Source organism: Anolis carolinensis, unplaced genomic scaffold (assembly GCF_035594765.1).
Source record: "Anolis carolinensis isolate JA03-04 unplaced genomic scaffold, rAnoCar3.1.pri scaffold_52, whole genome shotgun sequence".
NCBI classification, from domain to species: domain Eukaryota; kingdom Metazoa; phylum Chordata; class Lepidosauria; order Squamata; family Dactyloidae; genus Anolis; species Anolis carolinensis.
This window is the reverse complement of record NW_026943861.1, coordinates 5,481-26,337: the sequence shown is the minus strand read 5'-3', so window position 1 is coordinate 26,337 and position 20,857 is coordinate 5,481. Positions and strand designations below refer to the sequence as shown.

The following is a 20,857-nucleotide window of genomic DNA, read 5'->3' as shown; positions in this document are numbered from 1 at the left end:
ACAACCACCACTCAGAAAGAGCTTTATATATGCTGATGACCTTGGCCTTACAACACAAGCAAAAGATTTTGAAACAGTTGAAAACCAGCTCACTAATGCCTTGAAAGATCTCCCCAGCTACCACAAAGAGAACAACCTGAAGCCTAACCCTTCCAAGAAACAAGTGTGTGCTTTCCACCTACGTAACCGTGAAGCCAACAGGAAACTGAAAGTTACTTGGGAAGGCCAAGAGCTCGAACACTGTTTCCATCCTAAATACCTTGGTGTCACCTTAGACCGAACACTAACATATAGGAAACACCGCATGAACACCAAGCACAAAGTAGCTGCACGCAACAACATCCTGCGGAAACTGACTGGCAGCTCATGGGGAGCAGACCCACAAGTAATAAGAACATCAGCCCTGGCCTTGTCTTTCTCAACTGCAGAGTCTGCCTGTCCTGTCTGGCACAAGTCTGCCCATGCAAAGCAGGTGGACATAGCACTGAATGAAACAGGCAGAATCATCACGGGATGCCTTAAACCTACACCTGTTGATAAACTCTACAAGTTAGCTGGCATTGCCCCTCCTGACGTGCAACGGGAAGTTGCTGCTAACTGCGAGAGAAAAAAGGTTGAACATTGTGAAAGCCACCCACTGCATGACTATCACCCTCCTCACAGTAGACTCAAATCACGGAAGGGCTTCATGAGAACCACCACTCCCTCCTCTTGATGTTCCTCCAGCAGCAGCAAGGGTGTCTCTTTGGGCAGCTAAACCAGGCAATTCTGACTGGATGGCCCCTCATGAGGGTCTTCCTCCAGGGGCAAACCAAGAATGGGCAACTTGGAAGTCCCTGAACAGACTAAGAAGCGGAGTGGGCAGATCTAAAGACAACCTGGCAAGATGGCACTACCTGGAGGAATCTTCCACCTTGTGTGACTGTGGAGCAGAACAAACAACTCCTCATATGTATGCTTGCCCACAATGCCCTGCCTCATGCACGGAGGAGGAGCTGTTTAAAGCTACGAACAATGCGATTGCTGTTGCCCGCTTTTGGTCCAAAACTATTTAGCTGTTTGTGATTCCTCTATTTTACCACTTTTAAACTTATTTATTATGCAATGCTTTTGACACAAAATAAATAAATTTCACTGGTCATCAACAAACTTTTTTGATTGTAGTAATTTACAATTTGGATTTTTGGGCTTCCCAATCATTGCGAGGCCCATTTTGTGGATTTCTGTAGCACTGCTGCCTGCTAACATTGTCAGCCTTTCTTTACTACACTTATAGCCAGGGGCTGCTGCTTCAGTTCTGGCTGCAAGACTCCTACTTGGTAACATTTTGCAATTAAACATCTGATCGCCTGTTAGGCTTTGAGTTTCAACAAAGTCTTGTACGTTTTTCTTGAATGCCTCTATTTCTTGATCATTTGATGACAGCTTCTCACCACAAACACTTAACCGACTGATTCCATAACGCTTCTTCCACCTGTCGAGCCAACCAATGCTTGCTGTAAAATCTGGTTCCCCTTCATTAAATTCCTTTCAAAAACACGACTTTTGCTGTAAAATAGGCCCGGAAATAGGCACGCCTTTGTCTCTGGACTACACAAACCAAACATACAAAGCTTCACTAACTTTTTCATAGTCAAACCTTTTCATCATTTTCCTCTTTCAGCACACCATTGGTAACTTTGGAGGTACACCATTCTTCCATCTCCAGTCGATTCCTTTTCCAGTCTCCTACTCTTACCTGTTGGACATATTAGTCGTCGGCTACTTTCTGTATTGTTCCTCCTTTGTCCAGTCTCTTGATTGCCTCAAGTTTCTGTTCCATGGATAAAACAAACTTCTTTCTCTTCGTAGCCATACTCGTGCAGAAGAAAGGGCATGCACAGATCAGTGGCGGAAAGGGTCTGCCACTTGTTTGGGAGCGTGGCTGCACTTGTATTGTTTTTGGGCGTGTTGTTGTTTTTCTGGGCAGCAACACGCTGTTTGTTATTCTATGTGTAGAAACTATGGGTTCCCACAGGGGTCCTGGTGGGAGGGAAATGTGAACAGCACAAGAGCATTATTGAAGAAGAGGCCATAGCTCAAAGGGAGGGCCCCTGCTGCACTTCACTTCCTGGTATCGCTCGTGAACAGAGTCAAGAAAATAGGATGACAACCATTGTGTCTGAAAATCTGGAGAGCTGCCACTGGGTCAGAGTACATGATACAGGCCAGACAGACAAAGTTTGTCATTCTGGGAGGGGCGAGACGCAGCCGGTGCAGGTCGGACGCTGTCTGCGCTGACTACGTCTCACCCCTCCTGGCAGGCGACTAGTGCGCAGAGAGACGTGTTGCTGCCGAGAGAAACAGCTGTGGATCCCGGCGGGAGGCAGACTGCATTGGATGATACAGAACGTTGGATGAGCTAAGGTTGGATAAGCAAGACTCTACCGTATTGCAGAGATTCTTACCCTTTTACCACCAACTACCAAATGGGACTTTTACAGTTTTTGGAAGTTGGCTGTAAATATGAGTTGCAAAGGGATAGATTTGCCTGACAAAGCTGTGAATGTGCAAAACCGTGACTGTAAAGAAAAAGTGGAGAACAATGATGAAGGCAGAGAAGGACCAAAAAAGGGATGTCTGTAGGACTCGGCCAGATAGAGTGGCATCCACGTAACATCCCACGTGAGAGAGAAGAGACTGCCTCCACACCATCCCAGTCTGGGAGGAAGGACAAGACTGGACCAGAGGAAAGAGCTGCTGATCCATCTGTTGTGACTCAACCCCACGCTGCTCAAGCCTGCAGTCCCCAATGAGAAACAGGGAGCTAGTTTCAGAATAGGCTGAGGGAATCCCTCCCCCTTGTCTCCTGATTGACAGTTGGGATGTATCTACTCTTCTCTCTGTGTTTCTTTCTCTCATTCTGATTGGTTTTGTAGAATGGTGCATGCTTTTGCTTCAGATTTCTGACTTTTATCTCAGTGTGTACTTTGTGTATTAAGACCTCTCTCTGCTTGTGTGTCAGGAGAGATGTGGGGCTTGGAGTTTTTCCCTCTCTTTTAAACCCGAGAAGATATGGAAATAGAGAGCAGCTCAGATCCAGTCCTTTACTATTAAGAAATGTAGTTATTAATTTTTTTGTAATTTTAAAGACTGAACTCTGCAGCTTTGCTTCAGAAGTTCTTGATTTTTTACAGCTACATCATTTCATGCTCTGCTTGTTGTGACCTGGATGCTCAACTATAAGTATCCTGTTGGTAATTATAGGTGGTTTGCTTTTTGTGGGATAATTTTCCCCAACAAAATCCTGATGCCGCAGAAACAGAGACTTCTTGGAAATACCATTCTGTCGACTGTCCCTTTGTTCAGCTCTGATTCCAATACCTGTCTAATTCTGCACACCTTTTACCTGGAAGCTGCAACCTCTTCACATACAAGAATTTAGGAAAGTGGCTGCGGATAATTTGGGATTTTCTAACATTTAGGACGAAATAAATATACAGAGTGTTTCAAAAAGATGCACTCAATTGGAAAGAGCTAGATTTCTGCAGATGTGAAACTACCATGAGTGACACTCTTACCACTTGAAGGAGAGGGGCAGAGAGTTTGACGGCTGCTCTATGCCTCTCCCAGTGCACAAAAGACCCGAGCCCCAATCATTCACAAGCACAGAACACAACACATGATATTACAAGTCACCGTCTTGTGAATGAATGAGGCTGGGGGCTGTTTGTGTGCTGGGAGAGGCAGCGTAGAGAGAGAGCTGAGCCTTCAGACACGCAAAGGTTATCCTGCCTGGTTAGGAGGAAAAACAAGGTTGAATATCACACCGATCGTAAGATGTATAGCCGCCTCTGCGTATCTGAAGCTAAGGGAAGTTTGGGATTTTTTTTCATGATCCATTCTCCGGCCCCTCTCTCCAGCCAATCTGCTTCCTCCCTCTATTTTCTTCTCACACAAACACTCAGAGAGATTGAGAGAGAGAGAGAGAGAGAGAGAGAGAGAGAGAGAGAGAGAGAGAGAGAGAGAGAGAGAGACTGACTGACTGACTGACTGACTGACTGACTTTGCCTTGACTCCAGTTATGGAAATCTTCCCACTTGAGTCTGAATTGGTGCTTCTTCTTCTTCTTCTTCTTCTTCTTATTATTATTATTATTATTTACTCTTATGTCATATATTTCTAACACAAGCCCTGCCTTGCGGACCCTCAGTGACTGTGACGATTTAGGCTAATACTGCCTTTTGAAACAGAAATCCCCATCAGTGAGGGAGCCTTACCGAGAGAGTCCACAATCCCATTCATCTCCTCCATGATCTGCTTGTGCAAGGCTTTCTGGTCCGGATTCAGGAGAACCCACTCCTCCAGGGAGAAATCCACAGCCACGTCCTCAAAGGCGATTGGGCCCTGGCGGAAGAAGAAAAGATTCCCTCCTCACGTGAGAGATATCAAGAAAAATGATGACAAGAAATAATTTAAAGTAAACTTACATTCCTGCTGGTTGCTTGAAAGGGAAAGGGCGAAGGCCTCCATGCCACAAAGGTAAGCTTTGTAGAGACGACGGGTTGGTCACAGGTAAGAACCATTTCTTAATTGATATATAGAATCAGAAATGGAATCAGGGTATGTTCCCCCTTTTATTGTGATGCCCACAACTGGACACAGTGTAATTTCAGGTGAGGTCTCCCCAAAGCAGAAAGAAGGTCGCCATGACTTCCCTGAATCTAGACACAATATTCCTTGGGATGCAGCCCAAAATCCCATTGTCTTTTCAGCTGCTGCATCACATTGTTGGCTCATGTTCCACTTGCAGTCCTCTAACACTCCAAGATCCCATCATATGAATGATTGTCAAGTCAGGTGTTGCCCCTCCTGTACCTGTGCATGGCATTTTTCTCCTGCCTAAGTGTACTACTCTACATATATTCTTGTTGACATTAATTGGGTTAGTTTTGGCCCAGCTCTCTAACATGTTCAGGCCATTTTGAATTGTGATCCTATCTTCTAGACTGTCAGCTATGCTTGCTAATTTTTTGTCATCTGAAAATAAGATACGCATGTTGAGCAGTACTGGGCCCACTCCACCCGTTGTCACTCAAACCATTACAAATCCACTGAACAGGAGTATTATCCAGCCCACTTTTTACTAGTTGTTTATAAAACCAGGAGAGGCCTTTCCAAAGGTCTTACTGAAAGCAAGATGTGCTACACCCACGGCATTTCCTTCATCTACCAAGCTTGGAACTCTACTGAAAAACAGATTAGTCTGGCATGACTTGTTTTGGAGAAACCCATCTTGCCCTTCAGTGATTACAGCATTTTTTCTAAGTGATTCCAGATGGCCTTCTTCATGATCTGCTACTTATGCTTATGCTGTTTAGTCGTTTACATTCTTTGGTGATCCTCCCCTTTCCATTTCATGTACATGTCCCTTTTAAATCTTAGCTCCGTTGAAAGTTCTTTGAACATCCATTCTGGTTTCTTTAGTTTTCTCTTCATTTTTTCCCCTCCTTGTAATTGTGCCTTCAGTATTTCACTTCTAAGGAAACGCATTCCATCTTGTCAGTTTCAACAGATATTTGGCCATTAATCCTGGAACCAAAGGCACCCCGGCAGGCCCCGTCCTCCTCTCCCAGGAATCCTCCTGCTTACCTGACTCAGTCCCACTCCATCGCAAAGGGGGAGAAACGGCTGAGGATTCGGCCACAGCATCATTCCAGACCCTGGAGAGAGAGCAAGGGGTGGGAAGCTGGTCACAGAAACAGGCCTCAGAGGTGACCATTGCAGTCCTATAAAGAAACCAATGAGGAAACGACCCTAAGAACACAGGCGCATTCAACAGCCCAAGAAGATCTACAATGTGAGGGTTTAGGACTTTATCTCACAAGCAGTGCTGTGAATATGTTGGAATGAAACTAGTACTGGGCTTGGTAGTTCAATTGACTAAAGTGATTTGCTGTTTGTCTTCCAGCTCAGTTTCAGGGCTCAGCTCAGCTTAGGGTCCCACCTGGGAAGATACTGAAGGGCTACCTAAAATAACCCAATGCCTACATATAAGAAAAACAACAACAACAAAACAACAACAATAATTTTATTTCTTATTTGCCTGTCCTTCCAGTTTGTGGCGGGTTACAACACAATTTTAAAAATACGAACATTGCCAAAATTCAACAAAGATGCATATTAGGGCTCTGACTTTGGCTCAAAACTTCCCCCGTTGTAATGGTCACATGGTTTTAATTGTTTTAATTTGATTTGGATACCAGATTTTATTTTTCTTTTATGTTTGGTTTTTTTTTTTTGCATGTTGTATTATATGTGGCATTTAATTCTGCCATTGTGTAAGACTGCTCTGGGTCCCCCTTGGGGAGAAGATCAGTATATAAATTAAATAATAAATAAATATTTCTATAAAAGATCCACATTAAAACTACATTTCTATAAAATACTTATCAAAGTACATAGGTACATAAGTTTAAGATATATACCAATCTCAATGACCCAAAATGTTCACCTTCTGAAGCTGAAACTGTGTAAATTCCCCAAAGCGGGATTTCCACTGGCACAAAACCCCAAAACGCCCAGAAGAGTTCCTTCTCACCCTTCAAGGCGGCAGCCCCGTCTCCTTCCCGCTTCAGCTCCTTCTGCCTGAGACTCTGGGTGGTGTCTGGTGGAGATTCCTCTGGTGCAGGGACTTCCATGGAGTTATTATTATGGGCCTGGAAGAGCACAGAGTGTTCCAGAAGGAGTTTGGGAAAAGTTCAGAAATATCACAGATCCATAGACCTTTCTTGAAAGAATAACTCTGAGATGGGAACCTAGTTTGGAACCAATGCCCCCCTCCCCCTCCCATCATTGTCTATGTTCTATCTTGAGCAGAGCATCAACCAAGCTGACGGTAGAGATGGAGGGGCAGAGCAGGTGGGGAAAGAGGCCGAGGGAGCAGGGCCTTGCTCATCCCCCACATCGGTCCCATCTTGGAAGAAAGGCAGGATGCAAGCTTAACCTGTCCATCAGCCCCCAGGTTAGTGAAACCCAGAGGGAATGCTCTCACCTGTCCTTCCTGCTCCTTGTCCTCGGCCCGACTCAGTAGGAAGCCTTCCGCCAGGGCCACCGCCTGGGAACAGGTCTCTGCCCCACACTCTCGGACCTAGCTCCCCATCTCTGGGGGCAGGATGCTCAGGAACTGCTCCAGGGTCACCAGGTCCAGCACCTCGGCCTTGGTGTGCTGCTCTGGCTTCAGCCACTGGCGGCACAGATCGTGGAGACGACTGCAAACCCCTCTGGGTCCTTCACCCTCTTGGTAGGAGGACTGCCTGAAGCGCTGGCGCTGTGTGTCCGAGCTGTCAAGGTCCACACTCAGGGACTCATGTCTGGTTCTTTCCCAGGATTCCCCACTGCCCCCAGGTCCTGCTTCAGGCCCACGTGAGTTGGGTCTCTCCATGTTGGAACCACTCTGGTGAAGAACCCAACCGTATCCAAAATGTTTTTCCTCCCTCTTCTTTCTTTCAAGGGAAAGAAATCCCTCCACAGGCTCTACTCCGAAATTCTCAGCCAAAAATCACATTTCCTCTGTGAAAGAAAGGCAGAAAGGTTGTGGGACCAGGCTTTTGAGCAATAGTAGCAGCAGAAATGACAACTATATGATCCAAGGTATAATGACAGACCGCGTTTGGACTTGAAATGTATATTTATAAAGGTTTGAATGTAATTTAATTTAAATGGAATTTTGAAATGTGATTGTAGTTGTTTGATATATGTGTTTCATATTGTAAGCAGAACCAACTGCTACAGACAAAAAACAAGCCAGCTGGGAAGCTGCATCAATTTCTTCTGAAAGATTTTACAATTGATGAAGAAATTAAAAAACCTATGATTCAGTGGGTGAAAAGTCTAGGCTGAGCAATAAGTCCACGAGAATGGGAAGAGCTCTGGTAAAAATGACTAAAATTTACAAGGAGTCACACAATTAAATAAAATTTCAACAAAATGATACATAGATGGTACATAACTCCAGAAAAACTCTCAAATACACACACACACACATATGATATGTTGGGACTAACGAATTCTGAATAAAAATCCACACAGACATGGAAACTATTCTAGAGTACAAAATCCCATTAAAACCATAACTTTTTCTACTGGGAAACATCAAGAAAGACTCTTTCTTTATATGACAACAGAAGCAAGAACTGAATACGCAAAACTATGGAAACAACAAGACATGCCAACACCAGAAAACTGGATTACAAAAGGTTTTGAAATGGCCAAATAGGACAAACTAACTTTAGCTGTACAACAAACAAATACACAGAAACTTCCAAGAAGAATGGAAGCCATTCATTGAATTCACAAAGCAAAGGAAGATGGCCACAGCAGGATCTGTTGACTAAAATATTATTAATAGTATACAGTTACATTTTGTACTATTTCTGAACTCTTTATTCAAGAGACTTTGAATAATTGACCTATCAGCACTCTTTGATTAGAACACAAAAGGTTGCGAGCCTTGTTAATTAGGTATTTTAGAGCGACAACATATATATTAATACATATTTGTGTAGTGTTTAAATAAAAGAAGATAACAATGTAACATAGTGAATTCTTACCCACACAATCCTAATTTACTAACTAATGGAACTGATATTTTAGATCTATATGGCAGTCGTTATGATATGAAATACATGCAAAGAACTGGAAAAGGCGGCGGGAAGGAGAGTGGATAGCGTGGGAAGGCAAAGTCCTGAGGACAAGAGTGCATTCGTTTCTGTCACAGAGGACATTTGGATCTTCCAAAACTTTAGACACTGTCTATAATACTAGGGCTTGGGTTAAAGAGATCGATGTAAAAGCTATAACAAAGACAAGGCTTCTCTTCCCCCCTCCACCCCCTTCCTTTTCCTCATGATACAGAAGACATTGATATAGTTCTTTTAAAAAATATAGACACCCCTTGTTATACAGCAGACGCATAATATTCAATATTCAAAACAATTCTACAATACATTTTTGCATCCACTGTTATTTTCACCCATATATATATACATTATCCCATACCACCGTGTGTCCCCCGTCCCCCCCCAAGCAATTTCTTTGATACCTCATCTGTCCCAAATTTCGTTTCCTCTTGTGGAGGTCATTCTCCATCCCTCCATCTCAGGCCAGGAAGGAAGGAGTGAGAGATGGAGGCGGGACACACAAATAAAGTTGTTGCTGAGGTGTTCCTGCGAGTATCTTTGTAGATCTTAGGAAACTATTTCTTGATTTAAGGCATTGACATGCTGGCTGATATCCAAACAGGGGATGGGCCAGAGATGTCACTGCCTTGGTCCTTTCATTACAGGCTGCTACTTCCCCACAGATGTCAGATGGTGCCATAATCATAATCATAATAATAAATACCATTTCATTTCTAGACTGCCCTCTCTCCCCAGAGGGACTCAACAGTATCATTTCTCCCGTGGTGTGGGGCGCAGACATCCTGTGAGGGTGCGGCATGTCTCATGAAGAGCCACGTCCACTGTTTGAACGTGGTGAGATGTCTTCCCCACTGGGCCTGTGAATTCAGCAGCAGAGGAGCCAAGCGCCTGTCTTTACAGGGCCTGGTTGGGATCCCCAGGTTGTGCCAGTCAGCTTTTGTACCATGTGATTTCTACCACCCACTTTTGGCTTGAGAGTCAAGCAGGGCTTCTTGTTGATTGCTGTCTTGTATATTGTTCCTGTTTTGTATGGGATCTTTCTGTGAGCCACGCCGAGTCCCCTCTGGGGGAGATGGTGGCAGGATACAAATCTTGTTGTTGTTGTTGTTGTTGTTGTTGTTCTCCCTTTGTCTGCATGTCCCTCTGTTGTGAATGTCCATGCCAGCTGATCCCTGGGGGCCCCTCCCTTTCCGAGCGCCCTTCCTTCCTTCCTTCCTTCTCTTGGTCTGTTGACCTCCCTTCCCCAGTCCCTTGCTCTCTCTCTCTCTCTCTCTCTCTCTCTCTCTCTCTCTCTCTCTCTCTCTCTCTCTCTCTCTCTCTCTCTCTCTCCGCAGTCTTGAGGTGGAGGTGAAGGTGAGGCCTGCGGGGCCTGAGGGGAGGCCTTCTGGGAGTTGGAGTCCAAAACCCCGCCCCGGAGGGAGGCCCGGAGCTTGCCCAGGCCTGGCTGAGAGAGAGAGAGAGAGAGAGAGAGAGAGAGAGAGAGCGGTGGTGGCCTGTGTTCCCAGGGAGAGAACGAGAGAGGAAGGCCCGCCTGGGAGTGGGCCAGGCCCGGGCCCTCCTCGGCCTCCCCTCCCTCCCTCCCTCCCTCCCTCCCTCCCTCCCTTGGGCCTTGGCTCCTCTTGGGCCCTCGGGAGGAGGCCTGGCAACGAGACTCACCAGGACTGACGAGGCGGAGGACGAGGCCGCAGGCTCGGGCTCGGAGAGAAGGAAGGAAGGAAGGAAGGAAGGAAGGAAGGAAGGAAGGAAGGAAGAAGGCAGGCCCCGCCCCTCCCCGCCCCTCCCCCCTCGCTCCCGGCTCAGGCCTCGGCCTTCCCAACGGTCACTCAGCCCGTCACATGACCCGCGGGCGGGAAGGCCAGGGCGAGGCTGCCCGGAGACTGGTGACGCGGAGAGACCAGGCCGATCCCCATTGGCCCATTTCTGGAAGGACCCTTCACGGCCCAAGGGCGAGGGGAGGGGAGGGGGCGTTCCTGCCCGGAGACCGATGACGCGCGAGAGGAAGGCGGGTTCCCATTGGCGGACCGTGAAGCGAAGGGGGGAAGGCGGGGGGGGGGGGGGGGGAGAAGCGCCTAGTTCCCTCAGGCGAAGCCCCGCCTTCCGCCCTTTCCTGTGAGCGCCCTTCGAGGAAGAGGGAGGAGGAGGAGGAGGAGGAGGAGGAGGAGGCCTTTCGGGAGAGAGAGAGAGAGAGAGAGGAGCAGGTCAGGGGCAGCTGGGGGAGGGTTCGGGGTCCCTGCTGACGGGCCTCCCTTCCCCGTCCGGCCTTGGTCTGTCTGTCTGTCCCGGGGAGGCTGCGGCCTGCTCGGCCCTCCAGGCCCTCTGCGCATGCGCCTTCCAAAACGGGGCAGCCAGGTTGCTGACCCCCCCCCCCCCTCCACTGACTGACAGCCTGTCACTGGGCACAAGTCAAAGGGCTGGTGATGGCCTTTCAAGCCCTGGATGGTTCAGGTCCAGACTGTTTGGCTGATCCCATCTCATGGGCTACGCTTTTGGGATGTTGTGTTTTAGAGGCACTGATGTATTCATTCCTTGGGATTGGAATGCATTTGATGGTATATTGTTGGGATTGGTCCCCAGAGAAACCACCCCAAGTCCCCTCGCAGAGATGGCGCGGGATACAAAAATAAAGTTGTTGTTGTTATTATTATTATTTGAAACATAACAAGATGAGTCCACAGCAGACACTCTGCTGGCTGTCTTGGATCACACCTCGGACACTTCCCCAATGTCTAGGACTGTGTGATGTATCGGCGAGTAATGCGTGCCTCTCCCAATAAGGTGGCCTTCTGCAGCTGGCAGAGGGTAATTTTGTCAGCGCCGGTTGTGTTTAAGTGCAGGCCAAGGTTTTTAGCCACTGCACCCACTGGGACCACCTTGACTGGCTTGTGCCAGAGTCCTTGTAATTCGATCTTTAAATCCTCATATCATGTCAGCTTTTCTAGTTGTTTCTCCTCAATCCTGCTGTCACCTGGGATGACAATATTGACAGTCCATACTTTTTTTTAACACGATCGTGAGGTCAGGGGTCTTGTGCTCCAAAACCCTGTCTGTCTGAATTCGGAAGTCCCAGAGTAGCTTGACATGTTCATTCTCTGTAACGTTTTCGGGCTTGTGATTCCACCAGTTCTTTGTTGCAGGCAGATGGTATTTGTGGCACAAGTTCCAATTAATCATCTGAGCAACGGTGTTCTGCCTCTGCTTGTAGTCTGTCTGTGCAATCTTTCTGCAGCAGCTGAGGGTGTGATCTATTGTTTCATCTGTTTATTATTATTATTATTATTATTATTATTATTATTATTATTATTATTATTGAGCTCCTGATCTGCTGAACTGCTGTTGTTGCTGCTTTTCCCTTTTTGACGGCTTTGTCCTTTTTTGAAATGGCAACAGACCCATAACCCGGACCCTTCCCTCGGCAGAGAGGGCCGTCCTGCGGAAAGAAGGGCGTCTGCAGGGAGGGATTGGCGGAGGCCGTGAAGAAGAAGCTCCAGGCCGAAGTGGAGAAGGACCAGCAGGTGCCAAAAGGTGAGGCGGACTTGGGAGTAGTTTGGGTATCTTTAGCTGAGAGGGAAAGAAAGGCCGAGGGGACAGGAGAGCCAATATGGGGAAGGATGTCCCACTGAGGAGAAAAGGGCAAGTTTTTCCTGCTACTCTGGAGACTAAAATGGAAAGCAGTTGATTCACATTGTGGGAAAGAAGCTTCCAACTAAACATTGGGAAGCATTTCTGGATGGCAAGAGCAGTTCAGCCATGGAAGCCTGGTCCCTTCTCAGGAGCCTCCCTTCCCAAGCCCTGGCCTTCCACTTCCGGGGACTCCATGTCCCAGAATCCCTGATCTTGGGCCAAGGCAGCTGAGGCTTCTGGGTGCTAAAGTCCAAGAAATCCCAGAGGAATAGAGTTTGGGAATCCCTGCTCAAGAGAGTGGAGGGAATAATGATAATAATAGTAATAGTAATAACTTTATTTCTAACCCTCCCTCTCTCCCCAAAGGGAATGGCTCTCTTGGACTACAACGCCCAGAAACCCTCCTGGCATGAGGGTTGGAGGAACCTGGGAGTTCTATCCCAAGACAAATATCTCCCAAGTCCTTGAGGAGGAGGTGGGGGAGGGGGAGGCGGCAGCCTTGGCCTAGGACTGAGACACGAGGAATCCCCGAAGCCAGAGGGTTGGGAGAGACCCCAAGGGCCACCCAGCCCCACCACCTTCTGCCAGGCAGGGAAACACAATCCAAATCCTCCCGACAGATCTCCATCCAGCCTCTGACTAAATCCTCCAAAGAAGGAGCTCCCACCAGACTCTGAGGCAGAGAGTTCCCCTGCTGAACAGCTCTTCTTCTTGCCCTCAGGAAGTCCTTCCTCGTGTTTGGGAGGAATCCCTTTTCTTGCCGTTTGACCTCCTGGCTCCGTTGTCCCTTAGTCTCCAGAGCAGCAGAAAGGAAGCCTTTCCCCCTCCTCTTCCTCACCAATGGGACATCTTTTTGGATTTTGAAACATGCCTGCAGTCAAATCTGGATGACTGACAGAACTTGGAGGACTCTCCTCAAAAATAAAACTTGACAAGCCTAGCAAACATAGTCACATAGTGTAAATGTACACAGAATAAACACTTCAAACAGCTCAGACCTTATTAAGTGGTCAGATGGTGTCCAATTGAGATCAATTCCAGTATCTAGACAGGATTTAATATATCTAGACAATGATACATATCGAGTCGTATTAGTCTTCCTCCTCTCAGTAGGCCAGAGTGCATAGATGTGTTTTTAGTTTGAAGGCAAGGAGGGAGGGGGCAGTTTTTCGTTCTTTTGGGAGGGATTTCCAGAGGAGGGGAGGAGCACGGAGAAGGCCCCCTCTCTCGTTCCCACCAGCCGTGCTTGAGACGGGGGTGGGACTGAGAGCAGGGCCTCCTCCGCAGATCGCAGTGCTCGAGCCGGTTTGTAAACAGGGACGCGATTCTGCAAATAGTCTGCATCTCCGTTTACAAACCGGTTCGAGCACTGCGATCCTAAACTCAACAAGCTCTATGAGGTATGACGAGCCAGATGAGAGCCCGAGTCTCTTCTGGTGTGGGAGAATCAGCCATCTACAAAGATGTTGCCAAGGGGAAGCCGAGCACTTGATGAACCAACATAGTATATTATTTGAGAACACAGAAATGTTGGATTACTCTGACAACTACCATGTCAGACTACACAGAAAAGCCATTGAAATCCACAAGCATGTGGACAATTTCAACAGAAAGGAGAAAACCATGAAATTGAACACAATCTGGCTACCAGTATCAAAAAAGACTCTAAAATCAGTAAATAAAAATCAACACTCAAAAAATGAGAATTGCAGGCATGAAACAATGGGTCAGCTAACACCTCCCAACAAAGGATTCCCCCAGGCAGAAAGCAGGCAGGCTTTAAAAATGAAATTCAGTGTCAATCAAGGTGGCCAGCTGCAACATTCACACTTGCCTCGGGCAGACAAGAGTTCTTTCTCCCACCCTTGACATTACACAGATATATAAACCCCACGTGCCTAGTTTCCAACAGACCTCCATTATGAAAACGGGTGCCTTTTGGGAGATTGGAATGGAGTGATTTCACCAAAGAAAGACAAACTCTCGGGGAGGGGGATGCAAAGAATATACTGTATATACGCAAGTATAAGCCTCTCCTCCTTTCCCATGCAGCGCACGCCTTCCTCTCCTCGGCACTCGTCTTTCCCACTTTTCTTTATTCGTATACACACTGCATTTCCCCCAAAATGTATAGTTAAAATAAACTATGGTGATTATTGGAAGAATATATAAGCACATTTACATTGAAGAAGCTTAGAATAATAATTTAATCACAGTTGGAAAGTCTTAAATTGCAGTTGTATGTAAATATTCAAAAACATTTAACCTTCTGATGCCTCCATTAATCTAATTTTATTGCTATCTATTTTTATTTTGAAATGTACCAGTACCTGCTGCATTTCCCACCCCGTCTTATACTTAAGTCAATAGTTTTTCCCAGTTTTTTGTGTTAAATTAGGTGCCTCGGCTTTTACTCGAGTATATACAGTACACAATTTTCAGAAAGACAAAATACTTTCTCTAGAATGGAAAAGATATGGATATCTGCCAAACTCAAAACCTGTTCAAAAGACAGAACTCCTACCCAAAACTATCTCAGATCATAATCCAGTGACTCTAGTAATTAAAAAGAAAGTAAAAAATGGCCCTTCCCCATTTCGGCACATGTTGCACTTTGCCTGGGTTCTATGAATTAGTCTCCAGTGTTAATATTGTATGTTTTATGTTGATTTAACGATTGTTTTTACTGTAATTGATGTTTTTATTGGATAACTGTTTTATTGCTGTGTTTTGATATTTGATCAAGACCCCATGTAAGCCGCCCCAAGTCCCTTCGGGGAGATGGGGCGGGGTATAAAAATAAAGTTATTATTATTATTATTATTAAAAACACTTAGATGGCAGCTGAATGAATCACTACTGCAAAAGGAGGACGTAATTGAGAATTTGAAAGAAAAACTGAAAGAATATTTGGAACTTAATTTAAATCAAGTTACAGATATTCAAACAGTATGGGATGCCAGTACAGCTTATATTAGAGGATACTTTATAAAATGCAACACTGAAATGAGAAAGAATAGACAGAAATATTTTCAGATAATTTCAGATGATATTAAAAAAAGAAGAGGAGTTAAAGAAAAATCCTTTGAATTCAAACATTCTAACTCAGATAAAACTCCTACAAAAGAATTATTGTGTTACTAGTTAATGAATTGGAAAGTAAAATAAAGAATGCAAAAAAAATATTTTGAATCAGCTAACAAACCAAGGAAATAGTTAGCATATACGTTGAGGAAAGAAAGCCCAAAAATGTAATTGTCAATTCTTTATTTATGTATTTATTTATTTATGACATTTCTACCCCGCCTTTCTCTACCCTGAAGGGGACTTACTGTTAAGATACAACATGAGGATAAAATATTAATAGATGATATCAATATTCAACAGGCTTTAAAACATTATTACATTAATTTATATAAGGCTGACCACATATCTCTACAAGACATTGAGAATAATTTAATTCAGCGAAAGACGCCAAAAATAAATGTTCACAGTTCACAGCCTGTTATGCCTTCAGCTTTGCTGCATTGTTGGATTTTAATTGGTATGGTTGGATTTTATTTTGTGCAGAGTATCTTTGCGCACCGTCCCCTTTGGACCTGAGGAGGGATAGTTTGTTGTTAGGCAAGTGTTAAAGCATTTCTCACCAGGCAATGGGCTCACCCTCTTCCCCTGGGTTTGTTACAGCACGAGACTTGTTTTTCATGTTCCATGAAATCTTTCTCTGTTCAACTCCTGAAGAGATTTGCCCCTCATTTGTCTGCAGGTAACTTCTGAAAAAGCTCTGCAAAGAATACGTTGTGAGAGCTTTGCCCAAGGAGTGCTCTAAGTCTAAAGGGACTTCAAAATACACAGCAATGACAACAAGAAAAAATAAGTAGTAAAAATATATTTCAAGCTACAAACCTATGCAGTTAAGAGGAGGAAATAAGATTGTGCTGAAAAAAGAGAGGCTTGGGAAAGCGAGCAGAAGGCTACAGCAATACAAAGACAAATACAAAGTTCAGGAGGTTATATCTGTGAACTCCTGGCATAATATTTGAATTATAAATATAAAAGAATGGCAAGTCCTCTACCTCCCTATCCTAGATCACACACAGGGGAGAAGTTACATCAGTGTCTGGAATGTGGGAAACAATTTGATTGGAAAAATTCTCTTACTGTACATGAACGGACCCACACAGGGGAGAAGCCATATGAATGTGTGGAATGTGGAAAGAGCTTCAGTCGGAGTGACAAATTACGTTCCCATCAAAGGACCCACACAGGGGAGAAACCCTATAAATGCATAGAATGTGGAGAAAGCTTCAGTCGGAGTGACAGTCTACGTTCCCATCAAAGGACCCACACAGGGGAGAAGCCATATAAATGCATGGAATGTGGAGAAAGCTTCAGTCACAGTGGCAGTCTACGTTCCCATCAAAGGACCCACACAGGGGAGAAGCCCTCTAAATGCATGGAATGTGGAAAGAGCTTCAGTCAGAGTGACAAATTACGTTCCCATCAAAGGACCCACACAGGGGAGAAACCCTATAAATGCATAGAATGTGGAGAAAGCTTCAGTCGGAGTGACAGTCTACGTTCCCATCAAAGGACCCACACAGGGGAGAAGCCATATAAATGCATAGAATGTGGAGAAAGCTTCAGTCGGAGTAACAATCTACGTTCCCATCAAAGGAAGCACACAGGGGAGAAGCCATATAAATGCATAGAATGTGGAGAAAGCTTCAGTCGGAGTGACAATCTACGTTCCCATCAAAGGACCCACACAGGGGAGAAGCCATATAAATGCATGGAATGTGGAGAAAACTTCAGTCAAAGTGGCAGTCTACGTTCCCATCAAAAGACCCACACAGGGGAGAAGCCACATAAATGCATAGAATGTGGAGAAAGCTTCAGTCCGAGTAACAATCTACGTTCCCATCAAAGGAAGCACACAGGGGAGAAGCCATATAAATGCGTAGAATGCGGAAAGAGCTTCAGTCACAGTGGCAATCTACGTTCCCATCAAAGGACCCACACAGGGGAGAAGCCATATAAATGCATAGAATGTGGAAAGAGCTTCAGTCGGAGTGACAAGCTACGTTCCCATCAAAAGACCCACACAGGGGAGAAGCCATATAAATGCATAGAATGCGGAAAGAGCTTCAGTCGGAGTGACAGTCTACGTTCCCATCAAAGGACCCACACAGGGGAGAAGCCATATAAATGCATAGAATGTGGAAAGAGCTTCAGTCAGAGTGACAGTCTACGTTCCCATCAAAGGACCCACACAGAGGAGAAGTCACCTTAATGCACGGAATAGGAACAGAGCTTTAGAAAAAGTTCAGCATACAGTAGACATCACAGAACTCATGTACCTCTAGAGGAGACGGGCCTTTGAGTTTCCGAATCTATAAAAACACATTGGAAGGAAAGAGGAAGGCCAGCACCTTGCTCTCTCTCCACCATGAATCGGAGTTTGTGTGGCCTTGGTTGACGGCTACTGGGAGCAGGTGTCGCTCAGAATGGCAGCAAGCTTGGAAGGGGTTCACCTAACCTCCTCCGCAAAGAGACCCATCGCAGGCTTCTAGGATGATGTGTGAAGGTTTGCTGAAATGAGCAGCAGCAGAGATCTCTGGATTAAAGGGTTCTGAAAAAGAATAGCTCTTTGGTTGCAGATAACGTCGTATCTTCATACTCCTGCCTTATTTCTTGGCTCTTCTGCATTCAATGGCATCAATTGTTTCCCATGCATGTGTACTGTATGTACTGTGATCTGTCCTGAGTCCCTTGGTTGAAATTTTGGGTGCTAGCCCTGTACTTTTAACCCTTTTCTGGACTTTGTTGTATCCTGAATCATTGACTCTAAATTCTGGACTGACGTCTAGGTTTCGTATATGGACTTGGACTTTGTTTGTATCCCTGACTTTCTGGCTTGACTTTGGGACTCTAAATTCGGTTTGTACTCTTGATTTCTTGGTTGTTGTTTTATCAACTTAGCTGAATGAACTCCTGGCATGTGACTGTTGGGACTGTGACCTTGGTTCTTGTTAATTTTCACTCCTGACCTGTATCTGCAGTACTCAACTTGTCCGCAATAATTGGACTCTTGACCTGCACTTGTATTCATTGTTCCTTCAACTGTGTTGCTCCAATTATTTTAGCTCAGTGGCTCCCAACCTTTTTTTAACTAGGGATCATTTGACAAGGGACCACTCTCCAAAATTAGTACCAGAAGGGTTATAAATCAGTTTTTGGTCAACTTTAGATTTGGTTTGGTTATTTGGAGTGATGATTCAGAAAATTGCATTGGATAGACCACGTCAGCTCTCATTCCTGATATGCCATCCAGTGAGTCGTCATCTGCTCGCCCACAGAAAACCATATTTAATAATCCTCGGGACTATAAGAGGGTTTCGCGAGACCAGTCACTCTCATTGTAATGGTGTAGTAACTGTGAGGCTGTGAACCCTATTTTAGTTCTTGCCGACCACTGGTGGTCCATGGACCCCAGGTTGGGAACCACTGTTTTAGCTGGACTGAAGACTTTAGTTTTCCTATAAAATAATATGGTCTTGGCTTGTCTTGTGTTTGTTTAATAAACCTCAGACTTTATACCGAGAGAGCCCTGGAACATGAGACCATCAGCCTTGCTTTGTGTGTACTTATCCCTGTGTAGAGTGAAACCCTTTCTGGATATGAGACTGTTCAATCCCCACCTTTGGCAAAGGGTCCATTAGGACACACAGTATCCCTCCCCAACTGCAGAGAATGGAAGACAAAAAATGACTACAACGACTGATGAAGATTCATGAATCCGTTGAGATGGACATATTAACTACATTCATGAAGTATAGAACCGCATTGAAAGGAAATAAGAGTAAATAGAGATACAAATCATATAGTGAGTGAGTTTTGTAAATTAGCGTTTGATGTCAGTTAGTTTTGTTCTTATTGTCCAAGGTGTGTGTCCTTGTTCCCTTTATATTTGTTAAATAGTCCTTTTTTAAAAAAATGTACCAAAATTATTATTTGTATAAAATACTGTTTTTAAATACCAAAATTGTAATTTGTGTAAACATGCTTTGATTTGTTTTTCTTCTTTAGTCTTTGAATAAATATTGTTTTTTAAAAACGAGTGTGATACAGCAGCTTTGAAAAGCCAGTGTGATTTTAGGCTGTACCAACGGGAGGGTGATGTCTAGATCTGGGTAAGTTTTAGTCAACTCTCTTCTACGCTTTGATCAGACCTGACCTGGAATAACCTTGTGTCCAGTTCTGGGCAGCACAATTCAAGCAAGATTTTGAGATGCTAGAATGTCTCCAGAGAAGGGCTCTAGGGAATGGCCGAGGGTGATGGGTGTGTTTAGTTCAGAGGGGAAAAAAGGCCAAGGGGACAAGAGAGCCAATATTTGGAAGGATGTCCCTTTGAAAAGAAATTGGCAAGTTTTTCCTGCTTCTCTGGAGACTAAAATACAAAGCAACTGATTCACATTGCCTCACTTGCGTTGCAGACAATTTTATGGTCCAGAAGGTAGAAGAGGCATCAAGGGGATCGGCTACTCTTGATCTAATCTTAACAAATGTGGAAGACCTGATCAATACAGTCGAAGTGGTTGGATCCTTAGGGGCAAGTGACCATGTGCTCCTGCAGTTTGCCATACAAAGGAAGGCTGAAACTAAGACAAGTCAAACACGCATTCTGGACTTTAAGAGAGCTGACTTCCAAAAAATGAAGGAATTACTGAGCGGCATTCCATGGACGCCAATATTAAAAGACAAGGGAGTTAAGGATGGATGAGAGTTTTTTAAAAGTGAAATACTCAAGGCGCAAATGCAAACAGTGCCAACAAAGAAAAAAAATAAAACAAGTGCAAAGAAGCCAGAATGGATGTCCAAAGAACTTCTAACCGGGCTAAGACTCAAAAGAGACATGCACAAGAAGTGGAAAAGGGGAGAAATCACCAAAGAAATCACCAAATTCAAACGTATAGCCAACTCCTGTAGGGAAAAGGTTCGCAAGGCTAAAGCGCAAAATGAGCTCAGACTTGCCAGGGACATAAAAAACAACAAAAAAAGGCTTTTTTGCTTACGTTGGTAGAAAAAGGGAGAACAAGGAGGCAATAGGGCCACTGTGAGGAGAAGATGGGGTGATGATGACAGGGGACAGGGAAAAGGCAGAACTACTTAATGCCTTCTTCTCACAAAAAGAAAGCCATCTTCAACCTCAGCAACATGGAATGGACGAAGGATTGGGGGAAATCCAACCCCAAATAGGGAAACAAGTTGTCCAGGAACACCTGGCCTCTCTAAACGAATTCAAGTCCCCAGGGCCAGATCAGCTACACCCAAGAGTACTGAAGGAACTAGCGGAAGTTATTTCAGAACCACTGGCAATTATCTTCGAGAGTTCTTGGAGAACGGGAGAAGTCCCAGCAGATTGGAGGAGGGCGAATGTGGTCCCTATCTTCAAGAAGGGAAAAAAGAACAACCCAAACAATTACCGACCGGTCAGCCTCACGTTGATACCAGGCAAGATCCTGGAAAAGATCGCTAAGAAAGTGGTCTGTGAA

At 45.0% G+C, this 20,857-nt stretch overlaps 2 protein-coding genes and 1 long non-coding RNA gene across 3 annotated transcripts in view; 1 reads left to right on the top strand and 2 right to left on the bottom strand.

Moving 5' to 3' along the window:
• The window catches only part of LOC100553212 (gastrula zinc finger protein XlCGF17.1), an 81,890-nt gene extending 76,345 nt beyond the window's left edge, over positions 1-5,545 (bottom strand). Inside the window, exon 1 of the mRNA XM_062966952.1 lies at positions 4,260-5,545. Within this exon, the coding sequence (XP_062823022.1) occupies positions 4,260-4,293 (34 nt within the window). The 5' untranslated portion in view covers positions 4,294-5,545. The remainder of the gene's footprint in view (positions 1-4,259) is intronic.
• Positions 1-19,422, top strand: part of LOC134292308 (zinc finger and SCAN domain-containing protein 2-like) — a 43,139-nt gene extending 23,717 nt beyond the window's left edge. The window contains exons 1-2 of the mRNA XM_062966956.1: positions 11,986-12,203; positions 16,069-19,422. Of these exons, the coding sequence (XP_062823026.1) occupies positions 16,363-17,595 (1,233 nt within the window). The 5' untranslated portion in view covers positions 11,986-12,203; positions 16,069-16,362 and the 3' untranslated portion in view covers positions 17,596-19,422. Of the gene's footprint in view, positions 12,204-16,068 lie in introns of the transcript that reaches the window.
• On the bottom strand, positions 6,054-10,632 carry LOC134295003 (uncharacterized). The gene is made up of 2 exons (XR_010001585.1): positions 9,385-10,632; positions 6,054-7,551 (listed from the first exon to the last, which is right to left on the bottom strand). It is a non-coding gene; the product is annotated as an uncharacterized LOC134295003 (long non-coding RNA).
• Positions 19,423-20,857: the final 1,435 nt, after the last annotated feature.